This window comes from Poeciliopsis prolifica, unplaced genomic scaffold (genome assembly GCF_027474105.1).
Source record: "Poeciliopsis prolifica strain line A6 unplaced genomic scaffold, Auburn_PproV2 SCAFFOLD026, whole genome shotgun sequence".
Classification (NCBI taxonomy): Eukaryota; Metazoa; Chordata; class Actinopteri; order Cyprinodontiformes; family Poeciliidae; genus Poeciliopsis; species Poeciliopsis prolifica.
The window spans coordinates 6338984-6357495 of NW_026562401.1; the positions used below are offsets into that span (position 1 = coordinate 6338984).

General features: G+C 39.7%; 1 protein-coding gene across 6 annotated transcripts in view; it reads left to right on the plus strand.

The window, feature by feature from the left end:
• Window positions 1–18512, plus strand: part of ddr1 (discoidin domain receptor tyrosine kinase 1) — an 80809-nt gene that overhangs the window by 37197 nt on the left and 25100 nt on the right. For all 6 annotated transcript variants that reach the window (XM_055047588.1, XM_055047584.1, XM_055047585.1 and 3 more), the window contains exons 4-9: window positions 7287–7362; window positions 10483–10635; window positions 11824–11971; window positions 13772–13874; window positions 14445–14631; window positions 17653–17902. In XM_055047588.1, coding sequence (XP_054903563.1) covers window positions 7287–7362; window positions 10483–10635; window positions 11824–11971; window positions 13772–13874; window positions 14445–14631; window positions 17653–17902 — 917 coding nt within the window. The remainder of the gene's footprint in view (window positions 1–7286; window positions 7363–10482; window positions 10636–11823; window positions 11972–13771; window positions 13875–14444; window positions 14632–17652; window positions 17903–18512) is intronic.

An 18512-nucleotide genomic window follows, 5' to 3' on the forward strand; every position in this document is an offset into this window, starting at 1 on the left:
AATTGGATTTCTGTGCAACACAACTGAAATCGATACAGAGCTGCCGTTTTAGTGGTAAAATGTAGATGGCATCAAAGTTTTGACTTATCAAGCTCTGGAAAAAATGAAGGGACAACTTGAAATGATCAGTTTCTCTGATTTTACTCTTTATAGTTATATGTTTGAGTGCAATGAACTTTGCTCTTTTATTCTACAAACTCTGAAATTCCCTGCAAAAATTAGGTATTTATTTGCAGAAAATGAGAAATGGTCAAAATAAAGACCTCAAACAAAGTAAAGAAAACAAGTTAATGCTAATTTAGAAACAATATTTATGTTTTAACTCAGGAAGAGTTCAGAGATCAGTATTTGGTGGAAAAACCAGGTTTTCTATGGGCTTCAGTGAAGTGGTGTCTTCATTTTTTCCAGAGATGAACTTCAGGCTTAAAAGATGTTCTCAAATTTGTGATTTGGGGTGAAAATATTTAGAGTAGACTCAGTGAGTTTGTTGTTCTGGTCTCCAAAACCATAGGTTCTTTTCACTTGGTCTACTTTCCCACTTTTGAAAGCCTGCCTTTGAAAGAGCTCTTTATAAAGAACGTATAATCACCACTTTGAATAGCTGCTCTGGCTGAGACTTGATAGGGTGGATTAAATGCTTCGCTACCAGTTCTGAGTCTGGGCTGCTGCCCGCATCCGATTTATGCTGGAAGTCACGTTCAGGTGAGCATAAAACTGTTTTTGAATTAAGAGACTTCATTAAAAACCACAACAGCAATCATTAAACATTAACCTCTGCACACATTCTTCGCAACACAACAAACACTGCCTTTAACCTTCTGTCCCTACAATGTGCTGCATGCATAATTCCTGGATAAGCCGGAGTGATGATGTTGTTATGATGCTCAAAGTGCAGTCGCATGTTTTGGTTTAGAATTATAATAAATTGAAGGCATGGTCGTAATCGGGTACTTTTAGTGCTGCTCCGTAATGAGAGGGTTGATGCCTGAAGAGGTGAACACCTGCTTATTAGGCTGAGCTGCAAATCTCTATTTAAGTTGGATCAGTTCAAAAAGTAAAACTTAAAAATGACAGAAAGCTTAATTATACCTCTACAAATTAAAATTTAACTAGAACAATGCCGCAAGTTGAGGTTGTAGCAGGTTTCGGTGAATAGATGATCAGATAATATATGATAAAAGATTAAAGTATTCAATCATCTTCCAGATTAGATACATTTTTCAGGTAAATTTACAGAAAACTTGAATGTATTTGTGCTCTCATTCATATTCATCCATAAAATGGACAAATTCCCCCAAACATTCATATATAAAACAAAGTAATCTGAAGATTTTCTGAAGCCCCAATCCATCTTGAAAATGTCTGCACCACCTTGAATAAAGGATTTCTTGTGACAGTTTTACTGTGATGATGCAACTTTTATCTTTTCATCAGATGCAGCAGCTGGAAAGATGAGTGATGAGAACTGCAGCAGTCATTGTGGGTCTTCAGTGGCACGACTCAGTTTCATAAGAACTTGAATAAGAAACGATTTAAGCTAACAATCTGAAAAAAGGTCATTTAAGTTGGTTCATACCAAATTAAATGAGTAAAAATACATCCGGTTTGTGAGTTAGAAGCCATGTTTACTGGTGTTGGTCATTTTTTGTTTCTGTAAATATACTATGAAGTACAACTTGATGGTTCCAGGTTTGACCTTCTTTATAGATCTTTGATTAAAGATGAAAAATTCCTTTCAGATTTTGATTCATAATGATACCAACAGTTCATAAAGTCTCCAGAAAGATGTGGCTGATTTGTCGACTCCATGACGTGAATCTCCCGTTTGCCCACATCCCAATGGGGATCTATGGAGCTACGTTCACACAGCAGGAATATTTGACCCAAATGAACATTTTTTTGCTCAAATGTAACCTCTATCTGACTTTTTCACTGGAGTCTGAACGACCCAATTCTGATCTTTTCACCTCATTTAAATCTGATCTAAATTGGATACGTGTCTGATTGTTTTCAAATTACTTTTAAGTCATTGATGTGAGACACGCATCTTAACTCTGCACCAGAAAAAGCCAGATGCTGTAAATCAGGACACAAACAATGACTGAAAATTAGAATTATATATTTATGAACGAATCCCATCACCGCCCCGCCAGAGTTTTTCTAAACCAAGCCATGAGCTTCAGAATTGATCCATAAGCAGCTTCGTCCATTATGACTTCTGCAAACATTATACTGCTATGCAATGTTAGCATTCCTCTTCTCCTATTCACACAAAAGTCTCATTGCTATCAAGTTTATTTAGAGGTATGAACAACCAGAAAATAAAAATAAAAATCAAGACCTGCTATGAGAATATAGATTTCAAGGTCCTTTTTAAAAAAAATCTAACGTTGAAGAAACCAGTTAGAGATTATTTGAGTTTTGTTTCATGGCTCAATGTCCTGCTGGAAGCAGAGATGTGAAGATGGAGGCACTGTTGTCATGAATGGATGGAGATGATTGTGGTGTTTTTAAATTACGCTCTGTTGGTAGAAAGCTAGTTGCAATAAACAAATAATTAATCAATTAATAGTATCATAAAATCAAGTGATTATCATAATTTCTATTCGATTTATTATTTTTCAAAGGGTTCACAGAATTCATAATCCATTTTATGTTTGGTTTTGTGTGATTATTTTATTTATTGCTGTTGGTTGTTGTGTTTTCTCGCTTCATGAGTGATTGAAGACACTTCGTGAGGGAAAGTGTCTTCAGTCAGAAGCTTCTTCAAATTAGCTGTAATACAGACTGCTACAAGACATCTTTCCTGTCAACAGCCATCACAAATACAAAAACTCAGAAGAATTTGAATTAATATTATTTAATTTCCCTTCCAGCTCAATAAGGTATTTTTAAAGACCATTTGTCTTAACTTACATTATTATCAAGCCATTCCCATTACCAATGGATGAAAATGGTCTCAAAATGATAACATCATTTATAATTTATCATCATTTCTGAGACAATTTATTATTGCGCAAAATGTGTTATTGTAACAAACCTAGTTCTAGTAAAAGGCCAAAAGTTTACATAGAAAATACGCAGTTCTCCGTCCTTCCACCACCAGCCTGATCCGTTGCTGCAGTGGATGATGCTGGTGAGTCTGTGGGAGTCGTCGCCTCGTTTTGGTGTTTTTAGCGGACAGGAGTGGCTCCCGGTGTGATCGCCTGCTGCTGTAAACCATCTGCCTCTACATGGTTGTTTGAGCTACTGTTGCCTTCCTGTCATTTCAAACCAGTCTGACATTAACAAGACATCAGCCGCTCGGTGGATACGTTTTCTTTTTTAAAACATTCTCTATAATCAAAGAGATAAGCAGTTTCTGAAATACTCACACCAGCCTGTCTGGCACCAGCAGCCACAACATTCAAAGGGGAACATCGTCATCAGATGAAACAGAAAATCAGAAGCTTCTCCTCAGTCCTGGGCTGTCTTTTTTCCCTGTCCATTTCCTTCACAATCTGGTGCATAAGATCTCATGATGGCTGAGTGTCTGTGTTTGGGAAAGTTTCCCTCCTAAATTGGGGGGAGCGCTCTAATCCGGGGGTGTCCAAAGTGAGGGCCGGGGGCCATTTCTGGTCTTTGTAATCACTTTGTGTGGTTCAAAAATGGTAAATATTTGGTCATCTGGCATATGGAGCCAATGCAATGGTCTACATCTTCTTAAGCAGACACTATTACATGCAACACAAAGGATTTTATTTTCCTTTTTTTTACATAAATAGAAAGTCATTCTGCAAATATGCAGTGACTTTTTACCCAAAAACACACTTGGACACACCCATTCATTATACTTGGCTAAAGAGCAGAGGATTTAAAAGAAAATTCTCATTTTTGTTGCTGGAAATGAACTAAATATATTCATAGAACAGCAAAATAAAAAATAATTGGCCCAAAAAGTTAAATAACCCTAAATTTTAAGGCAAATGTTTGTTTCTTTAAAGTATAAGCAGTTTAATTTATTTTTGTGTAAGTAAGTATTCAAAGTAACACTACTTTAGCATTTCTAGTTAGAGTAAAAGAAAAAAAAAAGAAGCTAATTTTGGCCCCTAAATTGTTTCAGTTTGGGGATTTTGGCCCCCCTGCTGAAACCTTTCCCATTGCCTTGACTTGATGGGCCTGGAGTCGCTCATTCTCAGCGCCATAATCACAAACTAGAGTTAGCAAAAACACATAATTGGAAGTTCAGAAAGTAATAGAGTGATTGAGGCTCTCCTCTTAAAAACTCACCAACTCCTACAATAACTTTGCTATTTGGATTGAGTTACTGCAATAAAGTTGCCAGAATGAAGCAGTCAGATGACGTAGCACTCAGCTCAAGGTTGAGGAGCGATGCAGCCCATTTTGAGGTCAACGAAATAGTTTTGCCAGCTTTTCCAGGAAGATAAAATGAGTCTTTGCAGGCGATGGATGAGCCAGTGTTGATAACCAGGAAGCATAAGGCGGCAGCAAGCGTTGGCAGGATGGCGGAGTACCGACACGGGCTGCTACCATTGAGGACGAGCCAGTTGGAGCTTTTCAGAGTGAATAAGAAAATCACTTCCACACTCTGCTGAAAAATACTTTTCTCAGACAGTTTTAACAGGAGGAGGTGTGTAGTGTGTGTTGAGGTCTCATGCCTTATGTGGGTCATTGCTGCATCACAAGGACCCACACTCCATCACATGCTCTGCTAGCTGAGGCCTGAAAGATGGCCGACAAATGACCTGAGAAAACTCCTCACCTGACTGACATCCTGCTGAGAACTTGATGGCCTCTTAAAGAAGAAGGTTAATGGGGAGGCAGGCTGATAAAACTCTGTGAAAATGTTTTTTAAAGGGCAGCTATTATGCAAAATTCACGTTTTGCAGGTTTTTGTACTTCGATTTAAGACTCAACTGCTTCTAAAAGCAGCCCATGTGCATAAAAAAAAGACATCCAGACATTTTCTGGAAGATAATCTTTTTTAATGTGTGAAAAATGAACCTCCAGATTGTTTAGTCACATTTGATGGACACTGCACTGTTACCTAGCGACCCAAGCTGAGCTCCAGAACATTTAGTTCGCTAGTTTTAACGCTGTATGTGCTGTACAATGGCTGCTGGACAGGACAAGTGTTTTGTTGTCGACTTTTCAATCAAAGCATTTTCTGCATTCTTGTTGGTTGTGCTGGAAGCTCTTTCAATGCTTTTCAGAGACGTGCAGTTGCATATCTTGGCATCATCTTTTAGTATAAATCCAGACCAGTTGGTCCTCAAGGCCAAAGCTAGCATCATGTTGTGTCAATGGGAGGATGGATGGAGTCAAGTTTAAAGCGAAGATGGAAGAAAACCTGCAAGACGCTGCAAAAACATCAGACTGGGATAAATGTTCTACTTGCTGTAATACAAAGATAACTGACTGAATTTGAGCTGTTTTGCAAAGAATGGTCGTGAAATTGAGTCAGCGAAGCTGCGAGATGCATATCCCCAGTGGTGGCTTAAGGGGTTGAATACAAATGCATAACAATTGTTTAATTCTTTAATATTTTACAACCTGTGCATCATTTTCATTCCTCTTCAGTCATTTTGTTTGTGTAAAATCTATTCATATAATCTCAGTAAAATTTGGAGTTGTGTTGTAAAAAGTTTTGCAAGGCGCATCTCTTTGCACTTCTTCCACAAAATATCAGTGTTTATTAATGTATATTGAAATACAACTCACATGTTTTTTGCAGGAAAACTAAATAATTAGGGACAGTTTTTACCTCTGAGACTTGTACTCTAGTTAAACATTCAGCTTTGATGTTCATAGGCTGACCGATTGTAGTCTTTGTTAAACAATTTAATGAGGAATACAATTCATCTCATAATTATGCATCTGCTGTGGCTGTTTGCTACTAACCTGCGCAAAATGTAAATCAAGCCCTTCTTTAGACTAATGTGTTTGTCTGTAGAGCTTATTTTCAGTCCGCTGGCACCACGCTAAAGAAAAAAAACTAATGTTTCTGAAGTCTATTAAGTTTCGGCAGGAGATAATTGCGTGTGCCTTCATGAAACCCATTTGCTAATTGTATTACCACCTCGTCCGCTCCGATCCGCGAGAGCCCCGTTAAACCCATAACACGCTACAGCCACGTGTTGGAGCTTTTTGCAGGATCATGTGTTCGGGCCGGTTGGGTCTGTTGGCCCGCTGTCTAACCATGTGGAAGTGATTGTTAGCTCAAGCTGTTTTTAAGGCACATTAGGGAGACCCTGAGAGGGAAAACAGTCCGAGCTGCGAACATAAAGTAAAACAGAAAATGAGTGAAAGGTGCATTGCTGCAGGGCTGCGCTATAAACTGGGGATGAATCAGCTTTCAAGGTTTAATGGACCATATTTCACTTCCCCTGAAAAATTATATAGCATATTGGGTACGATGGAGTGAAGAAAATTGGAGAATTTAGCATTTGCAGAAGATATTTAACTAAACAGAGCAGGCTGGTGCATTCAGGTCCAAACTGAGCCTGGCTGCATTTCTCCTTCTCCTCTGTCACAGGACTCTGGGTGGACCGCTAATGTGTTGATTTAATCCTGCGGCTCCCAGCTGTATGAGCTCACCCGGCAGACGGGGGAAGAGGTTGATTTTTAAATCCCAACGTCACCGTCAGTTTAACCAAGTTGATCTTGTGATTTGTTTTAGTGGTCGGTGCAGCAGCGTTTGTTTTCAGAAAGGCCCCCGAAGCGGTCAGAGCGTGGTTGTGGCCTGGACGTTTGCTCCAAAAGGCCGGTCCAACCTCACAGATTCACGGCCAAGGCTGTGGTCTCCTCGTGGCCAATATGTGGTGCTGGTAAAAGCTCCTCTCCTCCGGGTGGATTGAGGGAGGGTTCGCACTGGGAGGAAATGTTTGATGCATGTGTGTGGTCACGATAAAAGCTCTCAGCAAAGATCCAGTCCTGACAGTGAGCACCAGATCTTGTCAGAAGGAGGCTTTACTCCTTCCATGTAATTCCCCCTCTTCGTGAGCTGGATGCTGTCTGTGCTTTTCGTCGGTGTTCATTTCCAAGTCTCTTTCTTGCTGTGTATTTCTTGGTCAGATTCACTGCTGCAACTTTGTGAATCTTTGATTGCCATTATTATGTATGTAAGGTTGTGCTGAATCCTCTGCACGTTGCCAACGCTGAGGTTTTAGATTTAGTGGAGGCACTTGTATGTTTGCCTCTTGCTTCGTTTGTTTCAATTTGATGGACCAGCCGTGGAAGTGAGTTTTGTTTTTTACTTAAAAAATAATTGATCTTCTGTTTTTCAGGCTGAGCACCGGAGAAGGGGACGGAGCGTGGTGTCCGGCCGCACCGGTCTTCCCCAATGAGTCAGAGTACCTTCAGGTCAGTTTCTCTGTTTAGTCAGTGTTTCTTACTTATCTGTGGGAATAACAACAATAACTCAAAGGGATTCAAGCACTTACAAAAACCACTTGCTGCTTTCTTGATTTTGAATTAAAGTCAACTCACAGAAATAAAAACCCATTTTTTAAAAAGATATTTTCAGTCATTTGTAATTTCTTTTAAGAAAAAAAAGATGTAAAGCGTAAATCAAATTTGATGTATCCCTCCTTGTTTCATTCTTTAAAGGAGGAAATTGCACAAATGTGTGCTAGCATGTGCAGGACACAAACACTCACCAAATCCAGCAGATGCTTTCATTCTCAAAGTTAAAATCACATTGAATAAATCTTACAATGTAACATTAACATTCATTACTGATAAATTAGAATATTTTAATACAAGGAACAATTTTTGCTTTTCTATTATTACATAAAAGTAATTTGAATATGTTTCTCCTTTCATTTTTTTGTGTAAATATTATGAAATAAAGATTCATAGCTCAGATATTTGTGGCTAATTTTAGCTTTGATGTTAGCCAATTAAAAATTGTATTTAAGAACTATAGTTAGATGTATTACAAATATTTTTAATCAGCTTTTCCTGCCATAAACCGTCATTATTTATATTAGGAGCAGAAGTGGCGTCACACTGTGTGCAAGAGAGTAGTTACCAAAATAGTAGTTGCTATTTTTGAAGCTGAGTTGACATTCAGCACCTTAGTGATTAGTGCAGGATATAATGATCATTACAAACTATAAACAACAATCTCTGTCTGTGTTCTCCAAATATTGTTGCTGCCGAAATGAACAGCTGATTGCTTTTAAAGAGTTTTATATAATTTCATGACTAGATTTTCAAACATCTTGCTTCATTTTGTTCAGCACTGCTTGATTGCACCAGTCATTTCAAGATGTTGTGTTTTTCCATGGTCGCTCTCTTATTTGTAATACAGTGCTTATTTGTTCATTACTTAACCAGTAATGTGTGGCAATTTATCATGGTGTTTTAGGACTGAAAATAAATGGCTTCACCTGCGTTTATGAGCTGACTTTCCTGCTCTTCATGTTTTTAAAAATTCTCCCCTGAAGTGAAGCTATTGCTGCAGAAAAGTTTTTTTGTTGTGGTGGGTGGAAAACCACCATGTGTTTTAAACATTTTGCTGGTTCTACTTTACAAATCCCCAATGGCCAATGTAGCTACAATGTAAAAAAAAAACCCTACAACTTAATCCAAGTAATATCGCTAACTAATTGTTATGTGCTCCCTTAGCAATCACTGAGAGTTGGTGTTAGATTAGATGAGCAGAAAGGATCATTTAGCTTTAATTGATTGTTTGGATAAATGGTTAAATGGTCGCCCTGCTGATAGAAGAAGACTGCAGAGGATGAAACATTTCAGGTTAATTTTTTTATTTTATACCATAGTCAGTATTTCTCATTGCTCATTCTTGTAAAATGAAGTGTTGCTAAAATCAAAATTAAAATAATTCACAACTTGATGCGAAAGGAAAAAGATGCACATTTTCTTGAGAATATTAGCGAACAAGCAGCAGGGATGTTTAAAACAGATTAAGTAAGCAAGAAATTTTATACCTCTGGCAGATTATTTTAATTATTGACCGTTTGTAATTACGTCACTTAATCAGGCGCCATGATGGACGTTGGAAGTGATATTGAACAGAGCAACTGAAAATATTTTCCAAAGTTGTTTTCCTCAGTTTTTTCATGGCTTTTACTTGTTCAAGTCAAACTAATTTATCTGAGAACTTAACAAACCCGGTTGGGGCTCAGAGACGGCGGCGGTATTTACAAAAGTTTTGAAAAGCAAGCTTAGAACCCGACCCGAACCTCCTCCCTCCTGAGGTGTCGCTCAAATTACCGACTTTGTCTGAATTCACAGCACATGATTTATAGCATAGTCATAATCGGCGTTTCTCCTTACAGCAGAGCAGCATTAAAATCCTACAAAAGACGAGATGCTACCCAGTTTTTTCCTTACATGCGAGGCTACATGACGGTGCTGCACTGTCTCCAAACAAGAAAGGGTGAAAATGTTAGTTTCAGGTTAAACAATACTGAAAAATACCACAACCTTGTGGCTGTAAGTTTATTTTTGAAAGATTTGAAACACTATTTTTCTTTCACTTCCCAATTATGCACCATTTTGTGTGGTATGTCACATAAAGTCCCCTAAAAAATTGAGCTTTATTGCTCCAATATGAATAAATATGATACTTTTAAAAAGCACTGTACATGTTTTTCACCAGAAAAAGCAGCATACTACATACTACATGCTTGTAGTTTGAAAGCGTAATCTGATGGAGCATTCCTCCATTGTAACTCTATCTACTTTTTAAATGGGAAACAGTTGTTTTATGATGTCAGACAAATATGTAAACTTGGAGAGTTGGACAGGTTTAGGATTCTATATTTCAGAAAAACAAGCCATGTGATTTCAAGGAGCACGTACTATGCAAAATTTACATTTTGTACCTTTTTGTATTTTCATTTGGGTCTCAACTCGTTCAGCACATTAAAAAAAAACACTCAGGTGTTTGTTGGCAATAGGTTTTTGTTTTTAGACTCCAGCAAAGGAGCTGTTTCAAAAACCTTCGAAATGTAAAGTCACAAATCAGGAGGCACTGCCCCTTACCTAGCAACCCAAGCAGAGCTAAAGCACGTTTGGGCTGCTGCTTTTTTTGCTGTACAATTCCTGCTGGAAAATATAAGTGAATTGTTGCTGACTTACCTTTAACTTGCTGCATTCTGGTTAGTTGTGGTACTGGTTTTCTAAAATGTTTGGTTGAATAATTGTCTAGTTGGCAGCCATTTTCGTGTGTGAGTGTAAACATTGAGTTGGGAGGCATGGAAGCCATAAAACATAAAACAGTCAGAACAACTGACCAGACTAAAATCTAATCATCTAAGAATGATTTTGTGCCAACAATGTAATAAACATTTTCTGTCCTGACCTGTTTAAGGAAACCTAATAGGTCACCTTTAAAAAGAAGCAGGTGGAGAAGAAAGAAAATACAGAAATAATAAATAACTTATTTTAGACTGCAAAGGTTTTGAAAGATGACTTGTTCTAGGACACTTGTTAATGATGCATTTCCTGTAGATTGACCTCCACAAACTCCACTTCGTGGCTCTGGTTGGTACCCAAGGTCGGCACGCTGACGGTCACGGCCAAGAGTTTGTCCGCAGTTATCGGCTCCGTTACTCCAGAGACGGAAAGAAATGGATCACTTGGCAGGACCGCTGGGGACAAGAGGTCAGTCAGCAGAATTTCATCCATCTAAGGAAAGTGTTTCATTAATTACACCGGGACAACTCTGTACACAAGTGCAAAAAAGTGAATGTCAGAAGGAGCCTGAGGATGAGCTAAATTATTGAAGAGAAATTGATCCACGTCTTCAGGCTGTTGAATATTAATGCTCTTTACCTGACTGTTTTATTTATAGCTAATCATTGATTGCTGTTGTGAAGATAAGCGCAAAGAAAACCTTAAGTTTCAGCATTCGGCACATGTTAAGTGTTTTCCTTGTCGATAAGCTCGACTCTGGGTTTCTGGGAATCCAGACCCCATTAAACACCGTCTAGACGAGGAGTCACTCACTTTGTTCTCCACTATCAGTTGTCGTCTGATATCAACTCGATCTTATTGGTCAGAAGGTCCTCAGCATTTCCAGACATGTTCATGAAGTTATATTTGTCTGACTGGGACAACATGTCCAAGTGTCTCCAGTCACCCAGTCCTGGCAGAGTTTCTGATTGTGGAGCAAAATGATGTACGTCCATCCATCTATCAGTCAGTCCATCCTTTCATCTATCCATTACTTTATCCGTCTGTCTTTTCATCCATCCATCTATCTTCCCATCACGCAAGTTGTCTTCATCCATCTGTCTTTGCATCCATTCATCAGTTCATCCGTTTACCTTTTATCCATCCTTTGGCTTTTTCTATCCATCCGACCATCATCCCTTGGTTTGTCCTCATCCATCGTGCATTTGTATCCATCTGTCCATCCTGTCAATCCATTCATCCATCCATCATCACTACCATTCTTTTCATCCATCCATTAGTCCATCCATCTAAATATCTTTTCATTTTTCCTCATTCCCCCATTTTCCATCCATCATTGTTGGCTTTTTCATCCATCCATCCATCCATCCATCCATCCTCCATCCATCCATCCATCCATCCATCCATCCATCCATCCATCCATCCATCCATCTGGTTAAAAAACGTTGTTCATATTTTATCAAATGAGGACTCTCTCTCTAAAATCAGTATTTTTCATGTTTTTGGAAACTAAAAAGAAAAGTTAATTTTCTAAATCGATAGAACTGGAAGCTGCCCAAAATAAAAACATCTTAGCCTCCAGGCGGGATCAAATAGGAAGGAACCAACAGGGTGGTGCATCATGTAATTGAGTATTTGTGCTTTTCCCCTCTCCAGGTGGTGTCAGGCAATAAGAACACCTATGAAATTGTGCTGAAGGACCTCGGCCCCCCGATTGTTGCCCGTATGGTCCGGTTTTACCCCCTGGCTGACCGAGTGATGAGTGTTTGCCTTCGGGTGGAGCTCTACGGTTGTGTGTGGAATGGTAAGTATGTGGTGATAGAAACAGACAAATTCTTTGCTTTTCTTATCATCTGGTGTGCGTATTTGAGGCACGGCGGCTCGATCTTGATAAGTTTGATTATGTTGAAGGTGACTGAGTTTTCCTTCTTCTTAGATTTAATTTCATATCAGATGGTAATGATTACTAGTACGTGTTTGTGCAGCCTCTAAGGGGTTCGCCCAGAGAAAAGAAGCCACAGCCTGATGAATGATGTTGGTTTTTGTGAAGCACAACGCTGAGTATTTATGACTGGTTCATCTCCTTTCCTGCCCCCATCCAGAGACAGAGCGGGGTGCTCTGTAAATCACAGTCGTCAGTGAGACCCGGTTCCTGCTCCTTGCCTTCAGGGAGAGCGTCGCTCTAAAAAAAAAAAAAAAGATCCTCTGCGGTCTCAGGGGTGCAGCAACTCGGTTCAACTTCAGGCCACAGATTATGCAGAATCTAATGAATGTCAGGCTTTTTTTCCCCCACACATTATGTAATCACAAATCAGTATACAGAGGTGACTGCTCTTTCTAGTGTTTGTTTAACATTCAGAGAGAAGCTGCCCGACCCTCAGACAGTCATTCATGTGCCTGAAGAGCATGCTGCAGTGTAATACGCTGTGAAGTGTTGTTTATTATGGATAGCAGAGGTTGTAGCCGCTGTTGCTCTCACCGACCAGCCTGATTAGCAGCCGTTTGTTACAGCGGCGAGGTCATCTGGGTTAATGCATGCCAGGGATGAAGAGGTCCAATAACATGACCTCCCCATGTTGTTGGACAGTCGCTTTCCAGCGACTGTCTGGACAAGATCAAAAACACACAGATGAGGCATAACATTATGACCACTGACAGGTGAAACAAACAACACTGAACATCTCTTTCTGGCCCTTGCTGTGAGTCAACTAAGTAATTGATTTTTCTATCAATTTATTGTAACGATTAATTGGATACAATCATTTGTTTTATTTAACCTCTCAAATACATTAAAAGATGAAAATACAGTTTGATTCCCTTTTAAATAAAATGTTACTGCCTAAAATGCAATATTACAGCATGTGATATATTTTTCAGCCCTATGCTAATGTCTGATAGCCACCGCTTGACGTTGGCACATTGATGTTTAATGCAATGGTAGCCAAAATATATTTGATAAAAGCACAATTTAAGTTATAATCTGGTGTAAAAGCCCTGAAGAATTTGAATATTTTAATGAAAGAGCCAGACACGTCGCCTTTGCTCCAGGGTGTATTATTATCTCAGTTAGCTTCCAAACATTCACAATGATTTCAGAGTTTAACAGTATGGTAACTAGCAACGGCGCTGACAGTGGAGCTAGCAACAGAGCTAACAACAGAGTGTGTCAAAAATATACTTACCAGCTTTCCAAAAGTTAAACTAATTTACAATCGTACAGGTGTGTTTATATAGGGGAATATTTTATTGAAAGAGCCAGATACGTCTCAAGCGCTAGATTCCCCCTGCTGGTTGCATTTGACCACTACATTAGCCAAATCAGGCTAGGCATTAACATCTTTAGCCAAACTGCTGGCAAAGCATTACAACCACAAAGACTAAATGTAACTCAAATAGTAAATGTACCTCTGAATGGTAAATTAACAAACTTCCATCCATCACACTATCACCGCGGTGCTAAATTTGACATCCTGTTTGTGCATCACCAAATCAAAACGATGCGATTTGAATAGCAAAATATTTGGAAACATAACAGAAAGTTGTAAGAGACAATGCTTTCTTTCTAAAACTACCTGAATAATATATTGTAATTGTGTTTTCCCAGATGGATTGAACGCTTACACGGCTCCGGTGGGACACGTCATGAACTTGCCCGGCATGCCGGTCTATCTAAACGACTCCACCTATGATGGCAGCACAGAACAAGGGTACGATATTCAGCTGCCTCTCTGTTTCTACTTTTACACATGAGAAGACGATAACTCTTCCCCATTGACTCCCACTGATTAAACGTTTAAGAAAAGATCTGGTGCTTGTCACATCTGCTCAAACTAAAAGGTGTTTGGTTTTCAGTCCACCTAATCAGCAGAGAATAGCATTATTTTTCTTAGTCGCTCAGGGATTTGAGGCGTGTTTTCAGACCATAATGTTTGGCAGTGGGCAATGAGGGGTAAACCAGGAATTTAGGGTGGTTTGAGTTGTCCACACTTTTACAGGCTGTGCAGTTAATGGAGCTGAAATGTTTTTCTAACGGGTGAGCGTGCTCTTTTGATGTGATCCAGACGTTTTTCTAGCAGATTCAGGCACATCTGTGGGTGAAGGGGTCCTATTGTTGACCCTGTTGTGCTCCTTTGAGCCTGCTGGGATGTATTTCTGCTGTTGATTTATATTTTTGCATGTGCATCTGTAGGTTTTTCCTCTTAATTTGCTCCCATTGCTGCTGCTTGAGTCTGTTGTTTCTGTGAAAATGATGCGTTAATGATACTGTGTGTGTTTAGGATGCAGTTCGGAGGCCTTGGCCAGCTCTGCGACGGCGTCCTGGGAGGAGATGACTTCATAGAAACGAAGGAGCTGCGGGTGTGGCCGGGGTACGATTACCTTGGATGGAGCAGAGAGGCCCTCGGGCAAGGCAGCGTGGACATCGAGTTTCATTTTGAGAAACCCAGACGCTTCAACAAGATGCAGGTGAGGACAGACACATTGATTTGGGATGATGGTGTATGAATAAATTAGCATTAAAGGAGTTTATGAAACAGAAAAATATGCAAAAGCTTGTAGTAAGGAGAGAAAAGTAGTTCTGGTTATTGACATTAATGCTGTGCATGCAGACAGTTTATTTGGCCAGTTATTCTAAAATCTAAAGTAGTTTTTTTTAAAAGTACTTAGACAGCAAAGCTTGAATAAAATTGTCCAAGAACCAATCCAAGCATTCATTATGTGTTTTCCCCATATGTAACATAACAGGGCCTGCTTTATTAAAATGCACAGGCAGCAGCGTATCTGGTAATAAATTATTCTATGGTATCCCTATGTCTGAAATTGTAAATATTTCTTGGCTTTGTCCTAAGTCTTCCGGTTGCTGATGAAATTCCTTTGACATTCTCATATTCCAGCCTTATTGTTTTGGCTTTGTTAATCAGCCTCCAGCTTCATTTTGGCTGGAATCGCTCTGCGGCCATGTAATTAGTTTGGATGTGCCACAGTTTGTGTCGGGACGGTGCATCTGTGCTCGTCTCTCTAGGAGCCACTGAGTTGCATCAGAGTCTGTTTGTGCGTCTGTGTGGCTTTTGGGGTTAGTTTTTGGAGCAACCATGGAGATAATGATATGAAGCAACCCAGTTTGAGTTATAACTGTGTTGTTGTATTGGACGAGGGTTGGAATGTCGGTTTGGGTGAAACAAACTCTTCGTGTACATATTGAAAAGTGAATTTACAGCCAGTAATCGCGCAGAAAAACCCAATTATTTTCAGTGTTCTCAGCAGATTTATGCTACAAGTGTTCGGTATTGTCCTACTTTACCTCAGTTACCATTTGAAATATGTCCCAGCAGGGTTATTATTGTTTTTCCAAGACTTATCCAGCTTTTCCTGGCTTTTCCCCGGTGGTTTTCCCACACTAACCTCAGCTGACATATACTGTTATGCTTGCCTGACTGAGCGGATATGTCAGGCGCACAGGTCAGATAAATAAAGAGTGGGAACCTGAACCCAATTCTTGGTTGACTTGTCTCTGCTGGACAGAGTTCCCTAACCTGTGGCTAATCACCTTCCCAAACGGGAAATCTGCTCTGCCCTTTGACAGTCGTGGCACTCTTGGATCTGCTTTTTGTCGAGCTTCAGATACTTTGGGGAATATTTTGGAGCGTTTTACTTTTTTTTTTTTTGTCAGTGCTCTTAAAACTGAGAAGAAAGATCAGAGAGAATCCTTTATGAACGCTGGATTTATGATGAATAAAGTTAAGCATAATGAATGCAGAGCTGTTCCCTAAGAGAGAAAAATGCCTTTTGCAGGTCATTGGAGCTATATTCCCTACTGTGGTAGTGAGTTACTTGTTACTCTCGTACAGCCATGATTCGTTGCACGCACCAAATGTTGTTCCTGCTTACACATCATCCGAGCATCTGGTGCAGCTGGACGTCTTGCATCTTGTGTGTTTGAGCATGAACATGTGGATTAGATTAGCTGCTGCAGTGTGTGAGGTTAACAGCCAACCTGTCAAAGCAACCTCTGCACCAACTCCTCTATCTCCAAAGGAAAATAAAAATCCACCTTTTTCCTTCTTAATTTTCCGTCTGATCTTGAGTTTCGACCTCTCACTTACTCCTTTTACCATCGACATCCTTTTCTCATCTCCTTAGCTTCCTCCTCATCCTCATATACCAGAGCAGATTTACAGAGAAAATCTGTTTTAGACAGGAACTGTGTTCCTGTCTAAGAAAGAAATTAAAATAATTGACAGGGCGTGCAAGGGCGTGCGAGTCTTCAGCAAAGTAGAGTGTCTTTTCAAGCCTGGCCTCCTTCAGCCCTGGTCTTCTCCGGCGCTCACCCTGCCGGTTCCCCTCGAAGATCTGAAGGACCCCTCTTCACGACCCATCTCCCTCCCACTTGATGGCCGGCCGGCTCAGATCCTCCGCTGCAAATGGTTAATATCTTTGTGATATTAACCATCATGGTGTGTTTACTTTACATCTGAGTTGTGGGCTGGTCACCTTTCATTTCCCATCTGTACTTGTAGATGATGTAGAAAATGCAGTTTTCTTTTAAAAAGCTTCTTGCATCCTCAGACTTTATCATTAGGGTTTTTTCACTCTTGATAATCCAGTAGACTCAGTTCAAAGAGACCAAAACTGGAACATTTGTTTCATTTTCAGCTGCAGCCGTTCGCTTTCACACTGCTCTGTGCCAAATGAACCAAACTAAATGAATGACCTGTTGGCCCACCTCGCTTGTTTTGGTTGCATTTACCCAGAATGCCCTGTGCTGTAGTCCGCTCCCTGCTTTTGGAGCATTGCCTGGTTGGTGTTCACATATGCATGCGAATTGCGCCAGAGTTCACTTCAATGGAACCGAGACCAAGGTTTTAAGGTGAACCAGAGTTCACCAGAAACTTACTTTGATTGAACATTAATCACTCCTCAAACAAACCGGATCTTCCAGACGACCAAACTATATTTGGATTAGAATGGACTGGAGTGAATTGACCCTCAAACACCCAGTAATTGCTGAAAAGAGACAGCAACTTTAGTTCGTTTCTACTCATCAAGAGTACTGGAGAGGATTGTTTGTGTTCGGGGATGGTGTGTTTACTGATCAAAAAAGATTGGATTTTTGGGTATCTGATCGGTCACCAGTCAATTTAGCAAAATAAATAATATCAATCTTTGGTGGCCAGCTGAGTTTTTTCGGTGACTCTAGTCTTTGTTGATGCTTTTTTCCATTACTGCCTTTGTTATTTAGTTCATCTGCAGTCCTGCTCTGTGCTTTTCATGCCAAAGCAATTACAGTTTAACAGAATGAAAATGTGTCATTAATTTAGGGTCTTAATTTAATCTTTTCCAGCCTCTCTCCTCATTATGAATAACAAACATCCCAGAGTTTGCTGTGTGTTCGAGCTCATTCACATGCATAGTTAGTAGATTTTTGATTGCATCTCTTTCCCTCTTGATCTTTATCTTTTACGGCTCGTATTTTTCTCTTGGATTCAGGTTCACAGCAACAACCGGCACACGCAGGGCGTGCGAGTCTTCAGCAAAGTAGAGTGTCTTTTCAAGCCTGGCCTCCTTCAGCCCTGGTCTTCTCCGGTGCTCACCCTGCCGGTTCCCCTCGAAGATCTGAAGGACCCCTCTTCACGACCCATCTCCCTCCCGCTTGGAGGCCGGCCGGCTCAGATCCTCCGCTGCAAATTTTACTTTGCAGACCGGTGGTTGCTCATCAGTGAGATATCATTTCTCTCTGGTAGGAAAACAAACTCAAGCAGTTTTGTTTGACTTATTTCAGATAATTGGCTCCCTCCTCGTTCAGAGCCGCCGTGTTTCTGTACAGAATCTGCACTGATATCATAGATGCTCTGGCTTTGCATATATTCCCATAAACCATGAAGCTATTTTATATACTTGACTTTTTCTGCAAAATATGAATATTACAAACATTTCAAATGTTTATAGTTTCTTTTTCACAGTAAAAAGTTGTCAGAATCGGCTTCAAAAGCAAGAAAGCAAAATCCAAACAATTTGAAATATCAAGATAAATGTTGTTTTCTGGTTTCTGGTCTTGAAGATACTCTTCAAAGAAAATAAATTAAGTGAGTGGGTTTTGTATTACCAATGGAAGTCAACCAGTGTTTAAAGAAAGATTATGCTGACCTTTCAAAATAAAACTCATTTATGTCAAAATAAAAAATGTTTTCAAATGATTGTCCTGTAAAGGAAATCATCAACGTTTCAACATTACTGACTATTCTAAGCTAGTTAAAGTTGCAGGATATTATTAGATACACATGTGGTCATCTCATTTAAACTTTACATCTCATTTAAACTTTGCAAAGAAACATAAAAAGTCTTAAAAA